Here is a 19,972-nt window from a genome sequence, read left to right on the forward strand (position 1 = left end):
CTGTTCTGATACTCTCCCATCATAGAAAACATCCTCTCCGCTTCGACGTTGACTGTTTATTCCTCTCCATTGATGCTGCCTGACCTGCTGAGTTCCTCCCAACATTTTGTGTGTTACTCTGAATATCCAGCATCTGCAGAATCTTCTGTGTTTGATAGGAAGATTAGCTTGATTCAGGATTCAAGATCGTTTAATATCATTTCCAGTGCACAAGAGTAAAAGAGACGAAATAATTGTTACTCTGGATCTGATGAAGCACAAAAAAAAATAAGATGAGGAACACAATAATAAAAAAAACACAGTAGATATAAACACATAAGATAGCTTATATGCGTAGATTGATTGTATGTCCATAAAGAGATGCTAAGGCACAAGGATGTCTGTAAATAAGGTGACTGACAGGAAATGATAAAGTAGTGGTGGTTTGGGGTGTGGTACATGATATTTTAAAAGTAGTATTGAAATAGATGATCTTTCAAATTTTTGTTAAGTAGTTTCTCAGTAATTTAGTAGAAAATGGAATGTCAGAGTTTGGTATGTCTCATGTGAATATTTGAAATCCCTTCATCTAAGTCTAAATAAATTTATTATCACAGTACGAATATGTTACTGTATTCTTCCTAGAGATTCATGAACTTTACCTGCTGACAAGACAGTAATGTTGGTCAGTGTTGCACAGAACGTACAGTGAGCTGACCACAGAGGATTTAAAGTTATCCAATACCAAATGAGGAAAATGACCAATAGCTTTTCCTAGATGCTGCCTGGCCTGCTGAGTTCCTCCAGCATTTTGTGTGTGTTGCTCGGATTTCCAGCATCTGCAGATTTTCTCTTGTTTGCTTCGGCCACTAGACGTTAGTGGTTAGCACAGACTTAGGATTGTAGTCTTATAGAATTGAATTTATGCTTTCATCTTCATATTCCTTGGCAGGTAGCAGGAGGGCCACACAGCCCTATAGTTTTATCAGGTTGTTGGACAATCATAAATTAAGTATCAGTATGGAGAGGAGGGCTTTGGGGAGGACTAAGAAGAAAGTCAAATGTCAATTAGGGGGTCATCTGTTGTGTTCGGTGCTCCCAGTGTGGCCTTCTCTACGTTGGTGAGACCCATCGTAAATTGGAGGACCACTTCAAGCACATCTGCCATACGCGGGACTTCCGTGTGGCCAAATATTTTAATTCTGATTCCCGATCCGGTTCCAACGTGTTGATCCATAGTCTCTTGTGCCAAGATGAAGCCACCCTCCGTTTGATGGAGCAACATCTTGTATCCGTCTGGAGTACCCTCCAACCTGATGGTGTGAATGTCGATTTCTCCTAACAGTAAACAAATTCCCTCCCCCCTTCCTTTCCTCTATTCCCCACTCTGGCCTTTCACTTCTCATCTGCCTGTTACTTACACCTGGGTTCCCTCCTTCCCTTTATGTGTGTTGCTCTGGTCTTCTAGCATCTGCAGATTTTCTTGTGATATCAATTAGTTTTTGTTGTCATTGTTTCCCTGTAGATTATTGAACATTTTTTTTAAGTAGATACAATCCTGTGCATTTGTGAAAATTTGTATTATGACAAGTTACGCATAGAGCTGTCCTTCCTGAAACAAGGAGGCGGCATGGTCGTGTAGCAGTTAGCGTAATGCTCCGCAGCACCAGTGATCAGAAGATTGTGGTTCAGTTCCCGCTGCTGTCTGATAGGAATTTGTATATTCTCCTTGTGACCACATAAGTTTCCTCTGGGTGCTCTGATTTCCAATTACTAATTCCAAAAATGTAAGGATTTGTAAGTTGTGGGCACAACTTGTGTTGGCACTGGCAACACTTGTGGGCTACCCCCAACACATCCTCAGACTGTGGTGGTTGTTGACACAAACAATGCATTTCACTGTATCCTTCAATATTTTGATGTACCATGCACGTGACAAATAAGTCTTAGGCACCCTAGTTCAATATATTCCGTATATGGATAAAAAAAAAGGAGTGAGCTAATAATAGCTTCATTGTCCATTCAGAAATCTGACAGAGGGGAAGAAGCTGTTCTTGAAATGTTGAGTGTGTGTCTTTAGGCTCCTGTACCTCTTCCCTGAGGATCACAATGAGAAGAGGGCATGTCGTGGGTGATGGGGGTCCTTAATGACAGATGCTACCAGACCTCTCTGTTTATCTTATAGCTTCTGCTATTCGGTGAATGAGTGGCTCCTTTGTATTCAGAACACTTACTCAGCACTAGACTTTGGGAAAAATTGCCATTTGAGTGTAAGTGGAAATAAATTTTTGAAGTGCCTTTTAGAAGTTGTTAATGTTTTCATATTGAGAAAAGAATCAATCTAAATCTATTTATAATTTAAATTAAAATAAGTAATGCTACACTATCTTCTGGGTGAAACTCAAACTGAAAATACATCTTCTATAATTGGAATCATTAGTTTGGCTCACTCAACCAGTGAGGAAGGCGTTATTAACAATTGGGGCTTGTCTGCTGTTAACTCTGATCTCTCTGGGTAATGGCAGTAACGACCTAGCATCTTGGTATAAGGAGAGCTTATCAGTCTAATTTTTGTCTGTCTCTTCCCCTACCCTGCCAGGATATTCCCCCCTCCCCTCATGCCACCAAGCCAGGATTCTGCCCCGCACGCCCCCCCCCAACTGTCTGCTAACCCTGACAGGGTTCTAGCCCCACCACCCAGCCAGAGAGTACAAAACCAGCGAACAATTGGAGATGGTGTTGCTGACTCCTGTTTGCACCCGAGTGCTTATCTTGTCACATTTTGCTGCTGCAGTGATAGAGATTACCCAGAAAGATGATTAAATTCATGCAGTTCAGAAAACTTGTCAATAATTACTAATTATCAATTTACTGTATGGAATTATTAATATAATTTGAAACACTTGTAATTATATAATAAATTATTTGATTTTTATTCTTTGTGGTTCTATATTTATATAAAACTTAAAGGACAGAAAGCATTACAGATCATCATAACGTAGTTTAACTCTTCCTGTTTTAACTCTGAATTAATTCACAAAGGGTGCTAAACTACCAGAGCACCTAATGGAAAAGAACAAACAGTCGACGTTTTGGGCTGAGACCCCTCAGCAGGTCTCTGCCTGAAACGTCAACTGTTTATTCATCTCCATAGATGTCGCCTGACCTGCTGAGTTCCTCCAGCATTTTCTGTGTCTTGCTCTGGATTTCCAGCATCTGCAGAATCTCTTGTGTTTCTGCTGAACTACCACACCTTATTAACTCACCTGGGTTGTTGTCGTACACTACAGCTAGACAGTGACTGATCTGACTTGAGGTAGCGAAATATGAATCTGGTGCCGTGCCGTTACTGAAGATAACTAGATCCAAGTTTGTATTGGAATTTCAGTGATCTGTGCTCTAGCTCCTCCCCGGCTAGCCGTCTCCCAGGAGGGTCAAAGTATACTGAGTGTCTGCTGCTGTCGAGCGACAGATCGGTAAGGCTCTAATGCATTACAGTATATACGAGAGAAATTAGATGGAGATCTTTAGAGAGGCTGCTGCAAGAGGAAATATTCCCCGTGCTGCAGTCATCCTCTGGTCTGCTTGCGAACATTTCCTTTGGCAGAGGGCTGTGAGAGAAGGAGGAGCAATGCCTGGAGGGGCCGTTTGAATTCTGCGGCAAATTGGGCTGAGATTCGGAAGTAGCATCACATTGCAGTGGTTGTCACTGAGGCTCTGGTCTGGACTCTTCTGCAGTTTAAACCTTCAAGGAAAGCTGAGAGACTTGTATTTCAAATCATGTGGTTTTCTAGTTCGTTTTTTTTCAATCAGTCTCTTCCTTTTGACAAATTGTGAAGTTACTGTGCTGATATTTTGAGGCTAAAATTAGCTTCATTTCCACAAAAGGTTTTTTTTTGTCGTTTTGACTCGACGAAGCCACATGTGAGGGAGGACTGGAGCTTAACGAAACAGAAAATATATGCATATGTTTACTTTCAACAGAGGAAAGGCAGGTGTCATGTCCCCCTCTTTGTCTTCCAGTCAATGGCACAGTCTTATTCATGCCAGCATTTGTCTTCATTTCTTAAAGAATAGAAAGCGTGGCAACTGCAAGGGTCAGCTCTGTCACCTTGTGTCCTGTTAAGGCTGATGGCTGTTTGCAAGGGAAATTGCAATGCTGATAATACTGAACAGAGTCGCTCAGATAGTAAACGAGTGAGGCAGAAGCCTGAGACACCGCCGCAGTAACCCAGCCAAGAATGACATCTGTTTGGGCCGTGCAGAACCGAAGTATGAACTCTTCCCTGGATGCAAACAATACCAGTCGACCGTTCTGCCTTTTGGGATTCAGTTACTACGAAACAGTTAACATCTGCCTCCTGGAAATAACCATCATTGTTTTTCTCACGGTGTTAATCATTTCAGGTAATCTCATTGTCATATTGGTATTTCATTGTGCACCCCTTTTGAATCACCATACCACAAGTTATTTCATTCAGACTACGGCGTTTGCTGATCTGTTTGTTGGAGTCAGTTGCCTGGTTCCGTCTTTGTCCCTTCTTCACTATCCGACTGGATCTCATGAATCTTTAACGTGCAAATTCTTTGGATATATTGTGTCTGTCCTGAAAAGCGTTTCGATGACCTCTCTGGCCTGCATCAGCGTCGATCGATACATTGCAATTACGAAGCCGCTATCTTACAATCAGCTGGTCACACCGTGCAGGTTGCGTGCTTGCATTGTTATCATCTGGATATACTCCTGCATTATATTCCTTCCTTCTTTCTTTGGCTGGGGAAAGCCAGGTTATCATGGGGACATATTTGAATGGTGTGCTAATTCCTGGGAGACAAACGTGTACTTCGCAGGGTTTATTGTGGTTTTGCTCTACGCTCCTGCTGCCTTTGTGGTCTGTTTTACCTATTTCAACATATTCAGAATATGCCAACAACACACTAAAGAAATCAATGAAAGACGTGCTCGGTTTAACCCTCAAGAAGGGACATCGACAGAAAATCCGCCCAGCTCTGAGAAACATTATGCTATGGTTCTCTTCCGAATCACCAGCGTCTTTTACATCCTCTGGCTTCCGTACATCGTTTATTTCCTCCTCGAGAGCTCCCACATTTATCATAGCTCGGAGGTATCTTTCCTGACCACCTGGCTCGCCATTAGCAATAGCTTCTGTAACTGCGTAATATATAGCCTCTCCAACAGTGTCTTTCGGAAGGGGCTCAGGCGCCTCTCGGATGCCGCCTGTGCTTCATGTATCTGGTATGTGGAAAGCAAAAACCCTTCAATGCCTGGGAGTAAAAGATCTTCCAATGACTGCAATGCTTGAGAAGGATAACGGGAGACATATTCTGCCCAGCTCATTGCATTACTTCAGCTCCAATGTAATTTGAACTTACTAAACTGGGCTCGAGTTTGGTTGTGGTACTGAGTAGTTCTTAGGCAACTTCTGGGGTTTACATCACAATTCACTGAATGCATAGCCTTTCACAAGATGTAATCAATAATGAGACAAAACTTAAACAGAAACTTTGCTGCTCTCTTTTAATTCCTATCGCCGTTCCCATTCTAACATGCCAGGCCACGCCTCCTCTTCTGCCACGATGACTCCATGCTCAGGTTGGAGGGGCAACACCTCGTATTCCATCTGGGTAGCCTCCAACCTGATAACATGAACACCGATTTCTCCAATTGCTATCATTTATTTTTTCCCCTCCCTCTTATCTCTTCTATTCCCCACTCTGGCCTCTTACCACTTCTCCCCTGGCTATCACCTCTCTCTGACGTCCCTCCTCCTTCCCCTTTCTACTTTTCTTTCCTATTAGATTCCTCCTTCAGCCCTTTGCCTTTTCCACCCATCACCTCCCCAGCTTCTCACTTCATCCTCTCCCTCCCCACACCTGGTTTCACCTACCACCTTTTAGCTTGCCCTCCTTTCCCTCCCTCCACCCTGTTATTCTGGCTTCTTCCCCTTCCTTTCCAGCCCTGATGAAGGGTCTCAGCCCAAAACGTCAACTGTTTATTCATTTCTATAGGTGCTGTCTGACCTGCTGAGTTCATCTAGCATTTTGTGTGTGTAACTCTTTTCACCTGTTCATAGTTGTGTATGAACTGTATTTATGATTCCTTCTAGGGAATTGAAATATTTATGGGCCAAATGTTTTAATTTCTTATTGCACTGTACAAGAACTTGCAGAAAATACTTGTTTCCATGGACGATATAATTATTGTACTCTGGCTTGTAATTAACTGTGAATTCTAACCATAAGTAACCAACTTAACCCTAGAAATTCTGACCCATTTGAAGATGGTCTATTAACGGATGGTATTCTATCTACAGTTTCCTAAACGTGTCTATGATATCTCCTGTTTGACATTCTTAGCACAAAATCTTTAATACTGTGCCAAAGAACTAAACTATGTGGATAATTTATTTAATTTTCATTTGATAATTCTATTAATTAATTGGCATAAGTCAGAAATGGGTCAAAGCTTAAGCTGTTTATTTAAAGAACTGGCCTACGTCGTTTATATTGGATGAAATGTGTGTAGTAAAAGATTAGGTTTTCAAAGTCATCAACTTCAGAGAAAAATGTCTTCAGTTTATATAATTGTTTTTTTCATATGAAAATCTTTACTTTGATGTGAGTTTTAAAAAAACTCCCAGAAATCCTTTTTTTAATTTCAGAATTTCTGGTCAAAATTGAAACAGTACTTCAAACTTGCGGTAGCTTTTTAAAATTATTGTGTTCTTTATCTTATTGTGGTTTTGTTTGTGCTGCATCGGATCTGGAGTAACAATTATTTCATCTCCTTTACACTTGTGTACTGGAAATGACATTAAACAATCTTGGTTGTTTGATATTTAATGTTTGGGTGGGTGTAATGTCTTTGTATCTTTTAATTATGTATTTTTTGCCAGTATTAATGAATTAATATTGTTGGAAAATAATGCAGTTAAAGTTCGGGTCAGCTTAATGTACTATCCAAATTGTAAGCTTTAATCTGATATTTTAATAAATAGTAAATAGACCATTAAAAACCAGCTATATTGGGAGGCAATTTTTGTGTTCTTTGTAAAGGAAGGTTAAAGTTCTTTCTTTTCTGCAGGAAATAAAATTGCTGACAGATTTTGCCTAGGTACAGTTTCTTTCTCAGAGCAATTTGAGTTGTTGAGTTCTGAGCCCATTTATAGGATTGTACTTCTAAACTAACAGTGGTTTTGAAATGACTGCACTTCCTTTGACAATTGCCATCGGCGTTGCCGGCACCGTTGGGCTGTGCGAAATGGTTGCCAAGTCTCCTCCGATTTGGTTGTATTCACAGTCTGCTCAAATCAGAACTGTAAAATAATGTTTCTGACAATCAGTCGCTGCTTTAGTTTGAACTCCAAAGTTTAATGATGCCATTTTGGATCCATCTACTATGTAGTACAGAAAACTTACAGAGTGAAGTGGACCAGAATAAACAGAATGGTACTTCTGGAGAGATGTTTAATAAAAGTCCAACATCTGCAATATTGACTCCTCATGTTTTTTGCTTGCTTTGAAATGGAATATGTGATAATGTGTGGTTCTTGCCTGCATACATCAGTAAAAGACACTTCAAGCTGCTTCTTTTGTCCCGGATATTTAATTTTATAACAAAGCCGAGAAATTGTAGTATAAATAGGTCTCAAGGTAGCCTGAATGCTTTCTCATTTATAAAGGATGACAGTTTGGCACTCGTGATGAACGATACTATTTGACTGATCCATTTACACCCATAGATTTAGTTTTGGGACAGATGTGAAAATCAGTGTTGTGTTCAGAAATCTATTGTGGGAAGTGCATTAGTGGTTTTATTGTGTAGGGACACCACAGTAAAAGCATGAGAAAAGACCAGTGGTTAGAAATGATGGCCATAATAGAAAACCAGGTTAGAGCTTGTTTGATATGTGTGTTCACTAATTTAATTGAAGTGTAAACTCTATTCATATGTCGCATCCTGTGAGCAGTTGCCAGCACATGGTGATCCAGAAAAATCTACATAGCATTATCTCATTACGCCTGGATTTCAAACAATCTTTTAAAAGAGTCATAGACTAGTACAGCATAGAAACAGGCTGTTTGGCCCATCTAGTCCATGCTGAACTGTTAATCTGCCTAGTGCCATTGATTCATACCTGAACCATCGTCTACCATTCTCCTCCCTTCCATGTACCTATCCAAACTTCTCTTAAATGTTGCAATTGAACCCACATCCACCACTTCCACTGGCAGCTCATTCCACACTCTCACCATCCTCTGAAGAAGCTTCCCCTCATATTCCCCTTAAACATTTCATCCTTAATACGTTACCACTAGTTCAGGTCTTACCCAACCTTAGGGTAAATGCGAGCATGCTTTTCCCACTATCTGTACCAGTCATAGTTTTGTATACCTCTATAAAATCTCTGCTCATTCTTCTACACTCCAGGGAATAAAGTCCTAATGTATTCAAGCTTTCCCTATAACTCAGGTCCTCAAGTCCCAGCAATACCCTTGCAAATTTTCACTGTACTCTTTCAATCTTATTTACATTTTTCTTGTGAGTCGGTGACCAAAACTGGACACAGTACTCCAAATTAGGCCTCACCAACATCTTGTACAACTTCAACATAACATCCCAACTCCTGTACTCAGTACTTTGATTTTTGAAGGCCAATGTTCCAATAGCTTTCTTTACAAATATACTATCTACGTGTGATACCACGTTTGAGCAATTATATAAAATTATATAATACTTTGGAATTATGTTTTTAGAAAGAATATAACATTTTATTTGTCCCTGCTGTGGTGGAAGTGAGGGGAGCAGTATCCATTTGCAAGTAGGAAGGTTGAAAAAGGGTGTGCTGGATTGGGGAGGGTGGTGTGAAAACAAAGGAACATCAGTACTGGCTTTGTTGTCCATCCATCCGTGTGTCAGAGATGAGGTTCTGAGCAGCCAGTAGTCAGGGCTAAATGATGTAATGAATAATAAATGTATCAATGCAGTTTAGCCTTTTCACAAATAATTTCACAAGTATTAATTGCAAGTTGAGTTATTTGCAAGTATTGGTAATAAGTTTCCTGGATACCCAAAATAAACTGGAAAGTGGATAGTGGAAAGTGGAAGAAAGTGGAACGGCTGGGCAGCATTCATAGAGAAACATTTTACGTTTCAGGCTGATTGCCAGATTAGTAGGGGCTCGTTACAGGGAGTGCTGGCAGTAAAGCTATTTTCAGCCGTCTTGGGTAATTTGGATAATCCAAATCTGAGTGAAGTTCAGAAAGTTCAAAGTACATTGATTATCAAAGTATGTACACCATACACAACCTTGAGGTTTGTCTTTTTGCAGGCAGCCACAAAACAAAGAAACACAATAGAATTGACAAAAAAACCCACATCACAAAGACAGTCATACATCCAATGTGCAAAAAAGAATGAACATTTGTTGCAGACAAAAAAAAAAGGTAGAACTTCCATAAAGTTTTCTTTGCATCATAATACGGAGAGAACCTTTCAAATTACATTCATGGTGATGGCATTTGATTTTTATTCGTCTACTAGAAGTGTATTTCTCATGTAATAAACCAATGGTTACACTTGGGTAATGTTTTAAAATAACCTCCCTCAGAATCAGGTTTAATATCACTGGCATGTGTCATGAAATTTGTTTTTGTATTTTTCCAGCAGCAGTACATTGCAATATGAAGTTGTGTGTGTGTGTGTGTGTGTGTGTGTGTGTGTATACATATATAAATACTGAGGTGTTGTTTGTGGGTTCATAGTCCATTCAGAAATCTAATGGCAGACAGGAAGAAGTTGTTCCTGAAGTGATGAGTGTGTATCTTCAGTCTCCTGTACCACCTCCTTGATGATAACAGTGAGAAGAGGGCATGTCTTGGGTGAGGGGGGGGTCCTTAATGATGGGCATCGCCATTTGAAGCAACTGGATTCTTCTTTCTCCATTAGGCTTTAAGAATATTAGCAGAAACATGAAATAGGTTATCAGTGCTGACCCTGCATGGATTATATGTCAATAAAATATATTTCACAGCAGATGGATATTACGGTAAAATGGTGACTGACCTCCTATTTCATTTGTTATGTACTGTGTCGCATGACGTGGGCGATCATGGTCTTTCCATGACCATGATTGTTCTTGGCAATTTTTTCTACAGAAGTAATTTGCCTTTGACTTTTTCTAGGCAACATCTTTACAGGACGGGTGACCCCAGCCATTATTAATACTCTTTTGAGATTGTCAAATAACCAGGACTTGTGATGTACGCCAGCTGCTCATATGACCACCCATCACCTACTCCCCAGGCTTCACGTGACTGTGATCGGGGAACTAAGCATGTGGTACACCTTGCCCCAGGGGTGACCGGTAGGCTAACGGAAGGAAGGACCGCCTTACACCTCCTATGATAGAGATGTATCTCCACCCTGCTATCCTACCTCATATTTGTAATTTGGCTGTGTACATACATCTATTGATGCTTCTGGACACATCTTCAGTGATGCTCCTGGAATCATCGGGTGTTTCGGGTCTTTCAACATACAACCTCCTCCAGGTGACCCAGCCGGGGCTGATCAGACCCCAGCTTGTGTCCAGATGGCTAGCTACTTATGACTCTGTGGCTCCCCTTTTTTGAGCCACAGCCATCTTGAGGCCCTCTCTGCCGCATCGGTGGTACTGAGGATGGCTCTCCTCTTCCTCTCTCCCCTGATGCCCAAATTGCTGAAGGCTCTAGCTAAGGAACGGGCTACGAATCCCCTACAACCAACCTCCACTGGGAGACACCTCGTTCTCTATCCAGCCTGCTGACGGTTGCTGAATTGGTTGTTAATTTACTTAAATCATTAGGTTAACATTTCTAATATATTGTCAAAACGTTCCAGGAGCATTATGCCCTCCCGATCACTTTTGATCCCAATTACCCTCTCTTATCCTTGTTTACCCTTCCTCTTCTCTGGTTACAAGCATGGTTTCAATGAGATTTGATATTCTCAGTTTTTTAGGTGAAACTTAAAAAACAAGTAAGGCATAAGCACTCCTGAAAACAGTTCATTGCCTGGAAAAGTTTAATTTGTGGTTGTTGTTGGTTTGAAAAGCATTCTGACTGGCTGCATCACCATCTGGTATGGGGGGGGGTGTGGGGACTGCTGCACACGATTGAAGTAAGCTGCAGAGTTTTAAAATGATTCAGCTCCATCATGGGCACTAGTCTCCATAGTACCCAAGACATCTTCAAGGAGCAAGTGGCTTATAGTCATCAAGGACCCCTACCACCCTCATCTCATTGTTAACGTCAGGAAGGAAGTACAGAAGCCTGAAGGCACATATTCAGTGAATCAGGAACAGCTTCTTCCCTTCTGCCATCCGATTTCTAAATGGACATTGAACCTATGAATGCTGCCTCACTACTTCTTAAAAATTGTTTTTGCATTACTTATTTTAATTTTAACTATTTAATATACATACTGTAATTCAGTGTTTTCCTATATTCGTCATGTATTGCTGCTGCAACGTTAATAAATTCTACATATGGTAGTGATATTAAATCTGATTCAGATATGATATGGGTGATTTTGCTGTACTTTTGATCACTGAGTTGAAATGCAACACTTTAGTGCAATTATTAAAAACTGCAGAAATGGATTTCAAATGTGTATGGTCACTTTTATGAAAATGCTATTTTATTTACATTTCAGTTATTAATATTGTAAATGTCAGGGTAGTTTTTAAATATATGAAATATTGAGTAATTTAATTTTGGCTTGCTTGGGTTCCCATACACCAGAAAATGCAACCTCCCATTCTCTGCCTGAAATATATCTCAGCCCAACTGTAGTATCCCTGTGTAGTTTCAATGGGCACCATGTTATATAGGACCACAGCTGTTTCACCAGAGGATGAATGCTTTTATTTTTCCCTCCAGTATTTTGCAATGGAAATTACAGAGTTGCTGTCAGCATTGGGTTGTTTCTCTTAGAATCTGCTAGCGACATAGATTGCTTGTTTGGTTTTGGACAGAAATCCTATAAAATGGCTGCTCATGGTCTGGTCCACCGCAGACTGCTGTTCGTAGCCTTGTCCAGTAGAGTCAAGGGAAGTTGCTTGAAATGTCCAAAATTTTTAAACTACAGTGGATTCCAGTTAATTGGGACACATCGGGACCCTTTCCTTTTTGGCCCAATTAGCCAAAGTTTCATGGAAATTGTTTAAAAAGACAAACTACCATTTAACTGAGTAACAAATTATGTACTTAAATGAAACAGAGAGTAAACTAAAACACTACCGATATCTACTATAAGCCTACTGACTCTCACAGCTATCTGGACTATTCCTCTTCTCACCCTGTCTCTTGCAAAAACGCCATCCCCTTCTCGCAATTCCTCCGTCTCCGCCGCATCTGCTCTCAGGATGAGGCTTTTCATTCTAGGACGAGGGAGATGTCTTCATTTTTTAAAGAAAGGGGCTTCCCTTCCTCCACTATCAACTCTGCTCTTAAACGCATCTCCTCCATTTCACGTACATCTGCTCTCACTCCATCCTCCCACCACCCCACTAGGAATAGGGTTCCCCTGGTCCTCACCTACCACCCCACCAGCCTCCGGGTCCAACATATTATTCTCCGTAACTTCCGCCACCTCCAACGGGATCCCACCACTAAGCACATCTTTCCCTCCCCCCCTCTCTCTGCATTCCGCAGGGATCGCTCCCTACACAACTCCCTTGTCCATTCGTCCCCCCCATCCCTCCCCACTGATCTCCCTCCTGGCACTTATCCGTGTAAGCGGAACAAGTGCTACACATGCCCTTACACTTCCTCCCTTACCACCATTCAGGGCCCCAAACAGTCCTTCCAGGTGAGGCATCACTTCACCTGTGAGTCGACTGGGGTGATATACTGCATCCGGTGCTCCCGATGTGGCCTTTTATATATTGGTGAGACCCGACGCAGACTGGGAGACCGCTTTGCTGAACATCTACACTCTGTCCGCCAGAGAAAGCAGGATCTCCCAGTGGCCACACATTTTAATTCCACATCCCATTCCCATTCTGACATGTCTATCCACGGCCTCCTCTACTGTAAAGATGAAGCCACACTCAGGTTGGAGGAACAACACCTTATATTCCGTCTGGGTAGCCTCCAACCTGATGGCATGAACATTGACTTCTCTAACTTCCGCTAGGCCCCACCTCCCCCTCGTACCCCAGCTGTTACTCATTTTTATGCACACATTCTTTCTCTCACTCTCCTTTTTCTCCCTCTGTCCCTCTGAATATACCTCTTGCCCATCCTCTGGGTCACCCCCCCCCCGTCTTTCTCCCTAGGCCTCCTGTCCCATGATCCTCTCGTATCCCCTTCTGCTTATCACCTGTCCAGCTCTTGGCTCCATCCCTCCCCCTCCTGTCTTCTCCTATCATTTTGCATCTCCCCCTCCCCCTCCAGCTTTCAAATCCCTTACTCACTCTTCCTTTAGTTAGTCCTGACGAAGGGTCTCGGCCTGAAACGTCGACTGCGCCTCTTCCTATAGATGCTGCTTGACCTGCTGCGTTCACCAGCAACTTTGATGTATGTTGCTTGAATTTCCAGCATCTGCAGAATTCCTGTTGTTTGACTATAAAATTGTTTATTAGTTCTGAATAGTTATCGACCGAGGAATTCATCTAGTGTACAGTGCTGTTGAGCGACTGTAAATAAACAAAATCGGTGCAGACATCTAGTGCAGATAACAGACCGCCTTCATTGCTTTCCTACATGAAGTAGTGTCAGGAAAAAAAATCTTAAAATTAGGCATCTGTCAGCCCAAATGAAAAATATAACACAAACACACGCCACTAACGTAACTGTTCATTGTAAGCACAGTGTAGTACCTAATGGCCACACAAGTGCGCACGATTGACTCAAGTTGGAAACTGTTGCATCTTCCAATTCATTGTTTTCATTGTAACATTCAAGATGATTGTCAGTATCTTCAAATTCTCTGTAGTTCCTAACTCGCTGAAGTAGTGAAATTATTTCATATTCACTGCTGGCCATTTCTGGCATCTCCAAGCCTGAATGCTTGAAACCGCAGAGAGCAAGACCGTTCTGACTTGCCTTACTGCGTATTTCTCACCTACTGTCAGTGACAAAAATCACTGTCTTTTGAACACAAATACACACATCTAACACTATTTAAAACTTTGATCTAACCACAGTGTAGTGTCTAACAGCCACACAAGTGCACATGACTGACGCTAGTTAGAAACTGTTTGACATCAAACACCTGCCGCTATTAAGTGGCAAGAGTGTCCCAAATAAATGAAGAGAATCTCAGCTATTTTCCCGATTGGTTGCTGTTCTTTAAGAGTTATCACAAATAAGCAACTGTCCTGATTAACTGATGGCCCAATTTACTGAAATCCACTGCACTTTCAAACTCATTTCCCTGAACACTCTATTGCATGAGATCTAAGGTATAATATATACTCTCTAACCATTAAAAATTAGAATATCTGGATTCTCAGATATTTAAGTGATTTGTATTTAAGTTGGCACTTTAATTGTATATAATGAACACAAGAAATTCTTCAGATGCTGGAAGTCCAGAAAAACACACACACAGTGCTGGAGGAACTCAGCATCTCAGACAGCATCACTGTTGCTTGACCTGATGAATAAACGTCAATCATTTATTTCTCTCTGTAGATGAAACCTAACCTGCTGAGTTCCTTCAGCACCTTTGTGTGTATTGCTTTAATTGTGGCTGGTAAGTTCCAATTAATTTTGTTTTGTGTCTTTGTGATTTCTTAAAGGTGATTACTAGCTGATTCACCTTGCTTCCAGGGATCTATTGAGCTAATCTTTTTGAACAGCAAATTGTGGAAGTACATTTCAATCTGGGGCCAAATGTCTTAGGAAAAAGGATCATAGAAGGAATTGTTTAAATAATTGTAGAACTATAAAACAGTTCCTAAGATTTCTATTCACATCTTGTGAGCCATTAGCTATTTGTATCCAGAAAATATATTTTAACTCTGGGCTTGGATAAATATTTAAGCTCTGACCTGCAAGTACTTTTTATGTAAAATAATAAAGGGTAAGCTGTATTCCCTGGGGTACTAAATTTAGCTGACCTTTGCATCCACCCATTTACAGAGCACAGTACTGTAGTAATTTTATATATTGCACTGTACTGCTGATGCAGAAAAAAACTCATGATATATGTGAGTGATGATGAACCTGATTCTGATATAGATAGATAGATGACAAGTGTCCAGATATACAAATATTAGAGGAGAAGTAAGAAAGAATAAAAAATTAAGTTGCCTTAAACAGTCTTAACAAGAGGGGATCATCACTTCCCTGGCTATAGGTTGACTCATTATAAAACCTAATGGCCGAGGGTAAGAATGACCTCATACAACGCTCCTTGGAGCAGCGTAGTTGTCTTAGTCTATTACTAAAAGGGCTTCTCTGTTCAGCCAATGTGGCATGCAGGGGGTGAGAAACAATGTCCAGAATTGCCAGGATTTTCCGTAGGATACTTCCTTTGTTCTACCACAGCCTCCAGTGTGTCCATTTTGACTCCTGTAACAGAGCCAGCCTTTCTAATCAGTTTATTGAGCCTGTTGACATCACCCATTTTGATGCCATTGCCCCAGCACACCACTGCTTAGAGGATTGTACTGGTGACAACAGACTGGTAGAACCTGTGAAGGAGAGGTCTGCAAACTTCAAAGGACCTCAGTCTCCTCAGGGAGTAGGGGAGACTCTGGCCCTTCTTGTACACAGCCTCTGTGTTGGTGCTCCACTCAAAATCTGTCATCCAAGTGCTTCCCCAGGTACTTGTAGGTCCTCACCACATCCACGTCCTCACCATCAATACTATCAGGGAACAATGCAGGCTTAGCCTTCCTAAAATCGATCACCATTTCCTTTGTCTTACTGATGTTGAGTTGCAGATGATTCAGTTGCACCATTTAACGGAGTCCTCTACCAGTGCCAATATTCATCCTCCTGTCCTTCGTTTGTACACCCAACTATTGCTGAGCCATCAGAGAATTTCTAGAGATGACATGACTCAGTGTTGTATCTAAAGTCTGAGGTATATAGGGTAAACAGGAAGGGAGCCAGTACAGTCCCCTGTGGGGCCCCAGTGCTGCTTATAGCCATGTCTGATGCACAGCTCTGGAGCTGCACATACTGTGGGCTGCCAGTCAGGTAGTCCATCATCCAGGATGCAATGGATCTGCCAACTTCCATTGAACTGAGCTTTGCCCCCCAGCAATGAGGGCTGTATGATATTGAAGGCACTCGAGAAATCAAAAAAAAAGATCTTCACAGTGTGGCCTTGCTTATCCAAATTGGAGTCCAAATTATCCAAATTGCTCTGCTCAGCAAGGTCGATGACAGCATCGTCAACTCCAGTGTGCTTCTGGTAGGCAAACTGCAGGGGGTCGAGGCCTAATCTGACCAGGGGTCAGAGGTGAGCCAGAACCAGCCTCTCTAGAGTCTTCATGATGTGTGATGTCAAGGCCATTGGATGGTAGTCACTCATGACTTTTGGTTGGCCCTTCTTGGTTACTGGAACCACACATGATGTTTTCCGCACAGTTGAGACCCTTTCCAGGCTGAGACTCAGATTGAAATTGCGCTGGAGAGCTCCACATAACTGCTCAACACACTCCTTCAGGTTCAGAAAAGGAGAGGGGAGAGAGTTGGAAACACCAGAGAGACATTCTGTAATGATCAATAAACCAATTGTTGAGAATCAAATTACCTTGCCTGATTTCTCAGGGCTGGTTGCGTCTGCACCCGTGCCATCCCCATCTAACCCACACCCCTCCCGCAGCACTCCACTCAGACCATTCCCAACATCTTCTGCTTCTGCCAGATTTACGAGCTTGCTCTCTGCTCCACGTTGACAAATACAGTACTGCGCAAAACTCAGAAAGACCAATAAAGATCTTGTGAATTTGGAGATGTTTTTATCTATGCTAGCGTTCAAACTATTAAAGGAGTTTGATAGCTGCAGAGAGAAAAAAAAGCATTTGATTGTTTTCTCAAGTTCATGTAACTGGTTAATAATGGTTGAAATCAGAGTTAATTATAGGCAAAATGCTGCATTGCTTGTCTTTAACTGTATCGCTAGTTGGTTATAATGTGCAATTGCAGGTAGCTTATACATCATTGCAATGGCTATAAAGAATTAATGCCTAAAATTGACGGACCTGTTCATTCTGGCAAAGAAATAGTTGAACGTGTTTGTGACATCTGTGAAAGTAGAACATAGAAGAGTACGGTGCAGCATTGGACTGGCCCTTTGGCCTAGGGTATTTAACCAGCCTTTTAAACTACTTTAAGATCAATCTAACACATCGTTCCCACATTGCCCTCCACTTTTCTTTCAGCCATGTGCCTGTCTGGGAGTCTCTTAAACTCCCCTGATGTATATATCTCTACAACCACTCCTACCAGTGTAATCCATATACCTACCACTCTCTGTGTGAAAAAAGCACAACCTATCTCTGACATCCTCCCTATACTTTCCATCAATCGCCTTAAAATTATGCCCTCTCATGTTACCCATTTCCACCCTGGGGAGAAAGACGCTGGCTGTCCACTCTATCAGTGCCCCATAAACACCTCTTACTCTCCTTCACTCCACCTGTTCACTTAGGGTACGTCCACACTACGCCGGATAGTTTTGAAAACGAAGCTTTTTCTCTTCATTTTGCCCTCCCATCCACACTGAGCCGGCGTTTTCAGCCCCTGAAAACGGAGGTTTTCGAAAACACTCTCCAGAGTGAATAAATCTGAAAACACTTAATATCCGGCGTAGTGTGTATGGGGTAAACGGAGAGATTTAAAAACGTTGTCATGACAACACCACAACAACAAAGCTTTTTTCTGCTTCTGCTTGGTACTGCGCAAGCTGTTATAACGCGCAGTTGGTGTGAACGGCGTGAGAGTTAAATTGTAAAGTGAGCTTTTTTGACTATTTGAAAACGCTGACATGACGTGCCAGAACAGATGTTCGTTGTTTTCTTGAATGCCACCACCTAACAATTTCAGAACAGATGGACGAGACTGAAGCCAGTTGACCCATTGCTTACTGAATAAATAAGTATACTCACTTCGCCCTGTTTTCTGTCCTTGCTTGTATGAAGGTGGTTTACCTATTTATGCAAGTACTTCTCTGACAATAGATGTGTAACAGCCTAATTTAACATTGTATGGAAATACAAGATAACACTGATGCAGACGTTTAATACATTTAACAAGGTGCTTTATTAATGCAACAGAGTTAGTCAGTTTTTCAATGTTCCTCGTCAGCCGGGTCATACTGTCCATGAACTCCCTGTCGGTTGCCTCCATACGCTCCAGTATTTGTTTTTTTAAGTTTTGAGTCCTCCTGTGCCAGAGCCAAGAGCAATTCCTTTAAAGTTTTTCTACTCTGTAACTGGACAAACGCGCACTAAGTATACTGATTCCTCTTCGCTTGTTTTCTGCGTGTCCTGCGCGTGCCCAGTAGGAGGAGATTCGCCCAAATATCCGCCTAATGTGGACGGAGATATTTTGAAAAACGCTTAGTGTGGATGCCTGTCGTTTTTACTCGAAACCAGCGTTTTCAAAATTATCCGGCGTAGTGTGGATGTAGTTTTAATCTTTAAGGCATACTCCCTAATCCAGGCAGTATCCTGGTTTATCTACTCTGCACCCCCTCTAAAGCTCTCAGATGAGGCAATCAAAACTGAACACAATATGCTTTTAAAAGTGAAGACACATTGAATCTAAAGTAATTATGATGGAAAATTAAAGCCACTGAGTATTTTTAAAATAAGTTTCATTAGACACTGTTGACTGAAACTTGCTTGGTGAGGGTTAATGTTATTCAGATTCATTCACTTGGCAACCCACTACAGCCTTGATTGCTTAGTTTTGTAATCAGAATTGGTACTAATAGATTGTAAATTTGATCATAGTGTTAAATTTAATTGTTTTCTGAAGCACTTAGCCAATTAAGGGGGTGGGGTCTTTTTCTGGAGTGCCCTGATAGCATGTTTAACATGATGTATCATTATTATATGTTAATTTTAATCCAGGTCCTTGCAGTAATTGATGTAGGTCGGCACTACTGCATAATGGCGCCCCAGTGCTTCTAGACAGATTGTTCAGGCTTTTGTTTTGAAATGTAGCCCTGCTGACATTTTGTATTGCTGACACCTTTAATTTTGAAAAATCAGTTTGACTACTTTAGGAGGGCAGCCATTTTGTCTCTTGGTGGAGTTTTTTGTTGCACTGAAATACATACACTCAGTCCTGTGTTGTCTTTCTTTCGCTTTTTCATCAAAATCATCATCTTTTTACTTTTACTCAGTTGTATGTGTGAGTGCTGTCCAAATAAAGCACCCGGGACTTGGATGCTACGTCCCAACTGCTGTGTTCATTTGAGCTAAATCTCTCCTCCTTCACACACAAGGAGGGCAGAAAACAGATGAATGGTCTGAGTCCACTCTGAGAATTTAAGAAATTTGAAGGTAGTCAGAAATCCAATTGCTCATACTTTAAAGTTACATAAGAACGTAAGAAATAGGAGCAGGAGTAGGCCATCCGGCCCATCGAGCCTGCCCTGCCATTCAATAAGATCATGGCTGATCTGTCCATAAACTAATCTCCATCTACCTGCCTTTTCCCCATAACCCTTAATTCCCTTACTATGTAAAAACCTATCTAACTGTTTCTTAAATATATTTAGTGAAGAAAATAAGTTAATCATTATGTTGAAAGATTGGTTTTCTGCTGATAAGGAAATGCCAAATGTTACTGTCAACATATTCTCTCTCTCCCTCGCCCTCACCCTTCCCTTCACTCGATGTGGTTTTTGGTCTTTTTTTAATTGGGTGATTCGGGTTTCTTGTTTTGTGGCTGCCTGTATGTAGACAAATTTCAAGGTGTGTAATTTGTGCATTCTTTAATAATAAATGTGCTTTGG

The 19,972-nt window shown here is 41.4% G+C and overlaps 2 protein-coding genes across 6 annotated transcripts in view; both read left to right on the forward strand.

Moving 5' to 3' along the window:
- Nucleotides 1-19,972, forward strand: part of LOC134359753 (rab GTPase-activating protein 1) — a 247,067-nt gene that overhangs the window by 131,140 nt on the left and 95,955 nt on the right. The gene's annotated exons all lie outside the window — the stretch shown is intronic.
- Nucleotides 2,189-7,991, forward strand: LOC134360104 (probable G-protein coupled receptor 21). Its single transcript, XM_063074187.1, has 2 exons — nucleotides 2,189-2,249; nucleotides 2,579-7,991. The coding sequence occupies exon 2, from the start codon at nucleotides 4,221-4,223 to the stop codon at nucleotides 5,301-5,303; it is 1,083 nt and encodes a 360-aa protein (XP_062930257.1). The 5' UTR covers nucleotides 2,189-2,249; nucleotides 2,579-4,220; the 3' UTR covers nucleotides 5,304-7,991.

This window comes from Mobula hypostoma, chromosome 21 (assembly GCF_963921235.1).
Source record: "Mobula hypostoma chromosome 21, sMobHyp1.1, whole genome shotgun sequence".
Lineage (NCBI taxonomy): Eukaryota > Metazoa > Chordata > Chondrichthyes > Myliobatiformes > Myliobatidae > Mobula > Mobula hypostoma.